General features: G+C 28.3%; 1 protein-coding gene across 1 annotated transcript; it reads right to left on the bottom strand.

Moving 5' to 3' along the window:
- Window positions 1–4,978: 4,978 nt before the first annotated feature.
- On the bottom strand, window positions 4,979–5,749 carry LOC107022583 (calcium-binding allergen Ole e 8-like). The gene has a single exon (XM_015223176.2). It carries the CDS (start codon window positions 5,616–5,618, stop codon window positions 5,154–5,156), a length of 465 nt encoding a protein of 154 aa, XP_015078662.1. The 5' UTR covers window positions 5,619–5,749; the 3' UTR covers window positions 4,979–5,153.
- Between the last annotated feature and the right edge of the window lie 2,619 nt (window positions 5,750–8,368).

The raw sequence follows: 8,368 nt of genomic DNA, 5'->3' as shown, positions 1-8,368 counted from the left end.
ATGAACATGAAGAGAATAAAAATGAAGATGAAGAGAATCAATGGTGTCTTATAAGTTGATGAACCACTGTAACTTCATTATTTTTTAAATTTACGAGGAAATGAATTATTGACGAAATTTGTGAAATGTACATATATACCTTTGGGTCGGTAACAAATGTGATTGAAAGTAGTATTTTTTCATGCATAATAGCTAATTCTTGATATATATATTGTTTAAATTTATTATTTGTACTACAAACATTGTATGAAGTATTTTAGGATAAACGTGCAACGCACGTTTTCGGAAACTAGTATTCCAAAAAAAAGTACCGAACCGAGTTTACACCTGAACTGGTATGTAAATTTGTTTTTTATATATTACCAATACGTTATATTAAAATATAATTTTTTAAATAATATTTGTTCAAATATAAATATAACCTCGGTCCCAAAAGCCGCTCTTACGTCCCACGCCTTGGTCCGCGAGCGTCGGCTCAAATTCTCGGATTCGGTAGACCTAAACGTAGGATGACTTTGGGTCTTTACTCTTTAATTAGAGTTTAATTAATTAGGTTTGAAATTGAAAGACACTATAATTGATACTCCGTCATACAATATGACAAAATCTATGCAAGCACTCTAAGATCAAACACGACAGCAAAATTTGATGAATACTTGAAGCTCGTCTGGCAAACATGTTGGCGGTTTGAATGCAACGTAACACATGAAACTGATTACAAATATTTCAACTCGTCAAAAATTTAACACAACCTTGTATAATTAGACAACAACGTCCTGCCATATCTATTTATTTGTTTGTAAGAGAATCCTCAAAATTTTAAGACTCAAGGGACATATTTTATAGTTGCAGAAATAATGGATTCCTATAATAATAATAATAAGGGAAAATGCACAAGCACCCTCTCAACTTATGCCCGAAATTCCAGAGACACACTTATATTATACTAAGGTTCTATTACCCTTTAATTTATTTTATAAGTAATTTTCTACCCCTTTTCCGCCTACGTGGCACTAGCTTGAAAAAAAAGTCAACGTTGGACCCACAAGATAGTGGCACGTAGGCCAAGAAGGGATAGAAAATTACTTATAAAATAGGGATAATGTACAAGTACCCCCTCAACCTATGCCCAAAATCTCAGAGACACACTTATACTATACAAAGGTCCTATTACCCCCCTGAACTTATTTTATTAATAATATTCTACCCCTTTTCGCCTTACGTGGCACTATCTTGTGGGCCCAATATTGGTTGACTTTTTCTTTCAAACTAGTGCCACGTAGGCCTAAAAGGGGTAGAAAATTACTTATAAAATAAGTTCAGGGGGGTAATAGGACCTTAGTATAGTATAAGTGTGTCTCTGGGATTTCGGACATAGGTTGAGGGGGTACTTGTGCATTTTCCCTATAAAATAAGTTCAAGGTAATAAGACCTTAATATAGTATAAGTGTGTCTCTGAGATTTCAGGTATAGGTTGAGGGGTTACTTGTGCATTATCCCTAATAATAATAATAATTGAAGAGTTTTAAAATATATGATACTCCTAAGAGGTATTAAAGTTTAAGAGAACTCATATACTATAATTGTGGAATACTAAAATATATGATAAGATGAAAAATGTATTTAAAATATTAAGGAGTATTAATATAAATAAAAGGAAAATATATGGTAAGAGTTTTCTAAAATTTTAATCTCTTTCATCAATATATCATTTTATTATATTCTTAAGTTATTTGTTACTATTAGTTAAGATCCGAAAAAAGTTAGCAAAATAACAATGTTTTCTTTTATATTCTATGTTCTTTTGATTTTTTTTTTAAAAAACATTGTCCTTCATTATTTTTTTCTAATGTGATATTATATTTGCAGAAGTTAAAGTTGGATGAAAAAGTAAAATATAACTTAAAAATATCAATTTATATAAAATTGTGCGCAAACTATTAATTCAAAATAAATGTTACAACTACAGTTTATACATATCTCTCCTTTTTATACACTTTTAATTGTTTTAATATAAGTCTTTCCCTGTCTAGTTCTCTTTTGTCTTTCTCTCTCTCGTGTTGTATACAACACAAATTATGTAAATACAATGTACAATTGTGTTTGTATAAAGCGAAAAACAAATGCTTTAACTCGATGTAATTGTATATTAGTTCAATTCAATTGTATACAAATTCAAATTTTATGCAAATATACAAACATAATTATTGATCCATATACAATAATAATTATATCTATACAATTATATAACCGATATATGTATACAATTCACCTCTCCTCTATTCACTGACCTCACTCGTTCTCCAATCTCCACGAATGTTGAATACTTGATTTAATCTTTGAGCTTGCAAATTTCCAAAATAGTAATGAACAATCAATAATTCCAAATACATCAATACTAACTGTCATACCTAAATATTGAAATAGTTGACAATTGAGTTTGAGTACAAAATTATCTTTATTAGAGAGCACTTAATACTCAAAAAAGGGTCAGATATTATAGTTGTAGCATTAATGGATTCCTATACAAATTCGGATTCAATTGATATTGATGTTAATAAACATGAATCCTTACTATATGAGGTATGTAATTCATGTTATCATCATATAAAATTAAATATTGTAAACTCTTTATCTACTTAATATTTTTGTTAGTCTTTATTAAGCCTTATTTCTTAGGTTCATGGATTAATTACGGAAATTCACCTTTTAGTTTACTTATTATCATTATTTCCTATAAGTTTTACAAATTTCTAAAATTCCTTATTTTCGCACATCAGATTAGTGTATCTCGTGCATCAGATTAGTGTATCATGTATAATATGTACATCGCGCATCGGATTAGTATATCATGTATAAAATGTTTATCAGATTAGTGTATCATGTATAAAATGTAATGTATATTACTTAACGATTGATGTATCTCGCGCATCAAATTAATGTATCAGCACTTATATTATTGTATTGGTTTTGAGGAATTTCTGTAATTAAAACTTTTAAGAGATAGACTGTAATTTTATTTTAAAAGTATGTGATTTTTATAATTTTCCTTAAATTTATTGCTATCTCGAATTTTACTTATTGTATATGCTTTCTAGTATAAATTATATTAAATAGTAACTGAATTTTTTTTGACTAAGCCAACTTTAAATGGAATTTGGGCTAGGTTAGGTCTAGGGCAAGAGTGGCAGTGGCGTAACTATTGGACAACTCTTCGTCGGGAAAAAATTAGTATATATATAAGTAAAATGATATATAAAATGATTAAATAACCTATTTTAGACACCTTTAACGTAACAAGTTGCTATTTTTAGACATCCTTCAATAAATTTCTGACTCCGCCACTAATTAGAGTGGGGTCATATTTTGTGATTGGACTTATGTATATATACTTGTAGCAAAGACACTAAGCAAGACATTAAGGAACATGTAAACATAAACTTTGCAAAAACAAAAACAAAAATGTATTAAATTTTAACTATTTCATAATTTGAACGCTGAAATAAAATAAGAGTGATAACCTATTATATAAAAATCAAGTAAACCAACAAAAATATTAAAAATCAAATTAATTAATTTTTTAAAAATTAGTTAAAAAGTAACATCACTAATCTTCTCTATGGATCTACAATTCTTGATTTTTAAAAAGCTATGCAAATATGAGATTAAGGCAAGGACACACTCAGTGTAACTATAATAATTTTGAAGAGTAAACGAGTTGAATGAACGGTATAAAATAAAATAAAGATTTTTTTTGGTTTATAATATTAAATTAATGTAATCTAATTTAATTTAAAAATTAATTAAATTAACTTTCAAAAAATGCAAACATAACAATTAAAAGTAGAGAAAGAGAAGTATATGACTTGATTGAAAAAAAAATCTAGCATGTTTACGTTTAATTGTAACTCTCAAACTAATTGTTATTATTCCATAATTTGAATATATAAAACAAACTACGTAGAATCCTAAATTACCAAAAAACGAATTATAAACTTATAACCAAAAAGAAAAAAGTAAAGGTAACTTAAATGAACTTGTAAATCTTCATAGTACTCATCATTCATCAATGTCTTCAAAATTAATCTCCTCTTCCAAAGAAGTCTGAAGAATCGATAATTCTCATCAACATATAGTCAGTTTAACTCATACCAATCGATTATTAAAGTGATAAAATATTTATGATCTATAAATATGAAAATATAATTGTGAATGATATTGATCAACAAATGACTCAAAGTAACAATGTTGATTCGTCTTTTCAGTCACATGATCGAAAAATGATAGTTTAACTTAAGCAACTTGATCAATGTCTAATGACTTTTATTGTAAAAGAATTGTTCAATATCTTTATGTAAAACTTAAATAAAATGGAACCACTCTTCCATTGAATTTTTTTTTTTTGGTGACTTTTAGTGGTGTTGAAGGTAAGTGAGCTTTCAAAGAGTCAAATAAAGTGGCAGACATACTTGTGAAAATGGTCTTTACATCAAAATTTTTGAACACAAAATTTTGTTTTGTGGGAACCAATCACTTTTTATGACTGCTACTCTTTAAGCTAATCAATCAACGACGGAGTAGATAAAATTGTTTTTTTTTAATTAAAAATTTTAAATTCAAGTTTTAAATTTAGGATTTGACGTTTCATAGCAAAAATCTCTTGTTATGATTCTGATAGTAAAGATCAAACGCCTCCTTCAATTCCTTAGTGCTACCCTTGACAGAGTTATTATTTTTGTAAAAATTGAAAGAACATATGGAAAGTAATTTCGAATCATTCTGAAAATTAAGTTAATTTGAAAAATAAAAAATATTTATACTAATGCAGCGTGAGAGGCTTGAGACATTATTTATATAATTTTTTCCTCTCTTTTTTTCTTTTTTTAACCATTATTTTATCGAAGCTTAAACTCATTTCAAAAAAACATGTTCATCCACCTTATATCATTTTTTCATATAATTTTAAATGATAAATTAATTTACCTTCAAAATTTCTTCATTAATTAACACACAAAAATAAAAATTATCACATAAATTAAGACAAGGTCTTGCTATTTATTAGACCACAAAGTTATACGGAGGACGCACAAATATCCGGCGTACCCCACCGTTATCAGCCACTCAAATAACTGAAAAACTTACAATAAAATGGTTTATTTATTACCCATCATCTTCTTAAACTCTTCAAAGCAAACGTAACCGTCACCGTTTGCATCAACGGACGTGATCATTCTGGTACAATCCTGAAGGGTACAATTCTGGCCCAAACGGTTCAGGATCTGATGAAGTTCCGTAGCAGAAATCCTTCCGTTATGATCCTGATCGTAAAGATCAAACGCCTCCTTCAGTTCCTTAGCGCCGCCGTCGACGGATTCGTCGTTTTTGCAAAAATCTGCAAATTCATCTAGGTTAATGCAACCGTCCTTGTCGGTATCAATTTCGGCCATCATACGTGCAACTTCTTCCGGCGAAGTGTCGGATCCTAGGGCTTTGAGTACGCCGGAAAGTTCGTCGCCGGAGATCATGCCGTCGCCATTCGCGTCGAAGCGTGCGAATACTTTTTTCACTTCTTCCATGTCTTGAAGGTAAACGCAGGGCTTGGGACCTTCGGTAGCCATTTTTTCCGATTGTGTGTGAGAAAAATGGAGAGAATAGAGAAAATGCGTTATAGAAATGGAGGGAGATTTATATAGAGAGTTATATAGAGAGAGAATGAGAGGTGCAGGGTTAGAGATAGAGAGCTCATTACTCGTGACCAGTTGAACCCAACGGATTTAATTTGTCTTTTTAAAATATTATTTTTTATTTCAAAGTGTTTACATTAAAATATTATGAAAAAAAATTATCCAAATTTTATTACATAACTTAATGAAATAAAATAAATTATAAATTTAAATACGTAATATACATGTATTAGCTTGATGTAAATATTGAATGGAGATAAATTTTACCCATTTAGTACTCATAGGTACATCCCAACACAGATTTACTACACACTGTATGCAAATTTACGAAGCACTTTTTGAATCTTGAGATTCAAATAAAAAAAAATTATCATAAAATTTTTATACATTTTGAATATTATTATGACTTATAATATATTTTACTTAGTCTACCATATAAATTTTATTTTAAAAAATTAAAGATTGTATGAACAAATTATGAATCAAATTTAAATTAACTTTTTTCTTAAAAAAGGAGAAAAATATCACATAAAGTAGAATAAACAAAGTAATACTTATTAGTTAGTACACATACTACATAGTCCCTCTGTTTCAAAAAAATGACATGGTTTAACTTGGTATGGAGTTTAAAAATATAAAAAAGAATTTGAATCTTGTGGTTGTAACTTAAAGTTTGATCAAATGTACAAAATTGCTCTTTGATTTTGTGATCTCTTAAACATGCCACATGAAAAACTGAAATTAAAATGTTGCTATAAAAAAAAGAGGTCATTCTTTTTTAAATAGACTAAAAAAATAAGATCATTTTTTTTAGAACGAAAAAAATATTTATTTTATAATGACATGATATTTTACTATAAATTTCTTTATATAATATTCGAATTTTTTTTTTTTTTGAAATAGGGTCTATTGAAACAAATTTATTGCCTCACAAAAGTTAAAATAAAATCTACCTATATCTTATAAGAAATCCACAAATTCATTTATGAAATCCATAAATATATTATTATTTTAGATAGTGTTTGAGTCTCGTATAAATTACCTAACACATTTTTTCATGAAAATTCAAATTGAGTAGAGTTGAAGAGAGTACGGAGCACCCAATGAGAAATTAAATAAAAAACACAAATTTAGTTTAAGTTAAATTATATGAGTCGGTAGCTTTTGTCTGTTTCATTTTGAATTTGTTTTTTAAACGTAATTCGTTATTTTTAAAGTAATATCTTTAATTTAAGTTTGAACATATATTAAAGTTACGTCAAAGTGCTGAAGTAGTTGTTTTTTAATATATAAAACTTACGGATACCTCAGGACAAGAGATTATATGTATTATTTATGATGTTGTTAAATTTCCATAAAATAACTGTTGTCCTAAATATCCTTAGTTGAAATTTAGTGATTATATATGAATGAATGTCACAATTGTTTTTTAAAAAAGAATTGAGCATCAAATAAATGGAGGGGGAAAAGACAAACCCCCCCCCCCCCAAAACAAAAAATAATATTCATAAATCATATAGTAGTTCTAAACAATATAAATCTCGACTCAGAAGATATTGACGAAAACGAATTCTAGGTCATCACGATCAACATCCAAATCGACAATGCACTTTGAAGGATGAATAAATTTAAATTATCGTATATTTTATGTGATTTAAATCTATTCGTGAAAATTACATTAAATATATGGACGTGTGGGGACTATGTGACAAGTTGGAAGTGAGTGAGGCGTGTGTAGGACGTGTTGCGACCTTTTTTAGTTAAGAAGAATTGACGAAACCGACGACTCCATAATTGCATAATAAATCATCAACTATGTACTAGAGAAAATATCTTACTTCATCTCAACTCTTCTATATAATTAGTGGAGGAACACAACCTAATACTTCAATAAAAATCATTATATTTATATTATAATTATAATCAGACTCATTCATAATCTTGATATACTCAATTTTGTGTTGTTCATATTTTAAATGTTATAGTTTTAAGCGTGCAGAATAATATTTAAGAAGCATATAGTATTGATAGAGGAAATAAATATAAAGATTATGATAGAGGACATAGATTATGATTATTAGCTTTGATTATGTTGCAAGACATTTGATTAAAACATTGCATAATGATCTGAACATTTTATCGAAGAAAATTTTCATTTCTACAATTAATTTTTAAATTAAAATAGATTATTGGACCTTGAATATTACAGGTGGATTTAATCCGGACATACGAAAATAGCAAAGTTTTAATTTTTAACACAACCTAGTCTACTATGATCAAAGATCTCAGGTTTGAGTCTTTTTGCATATGGTCTATAGAGTCGTCTTTGTTAGGGAGTATATTTTACCCTCCAAAGTGAAACTTCTCAGCGCGAATTGAATTTAGTTGGGCTTCAATATGAATATCAAACATCGAGTAGAAAACAAAAAGAATTATACCGGAAAAGGCATGACTCGTGAGAGATGTACTAGCATATTATTAACCTCTAATACTTCCATTTTTGCTGATATATATGTTAATATTTAGTATTTGAAGTTGAAATAGCAACAACAGAAAGAAAAAAAAAATAAATATGTCCTTAGAAATAGATATATTTTCTCGATCGCAAAATGTGGTGGTAGTCTCATGTCGAGTGTCGGTTAATAAAGACACTACTATGACTTCATAGAGTGAGGGTATATTCG

The sequence above is a fragment of the Solanum pennellii genome, chromosome 6 (genome assembly GCF_001406875.1).
Source record: "Solanum pennellii chromosome 6, SPENNV200".
Taxonomy (NCBI): domain Eukaryota; kingdom Viridiplantae; phylum Streptophyta; class Magnoliopsida; order Solanales; family Solanaceae; genus Solanum; species Solanum pennellii.
Note: the sequence above shows the minus strand (reverse complement) of the source record. Positions and strands in the feature narration are given on the sequence as shown.

Coding starts and splice junctions, on each gene's coding strand:
- LOC107022583 (XM_015223176.2), bottom strand. CDS start 5,618: ATGGCTACCGAAGGTCCCAAGCCCTGCGTTTACCTTCAAGACATGGAA.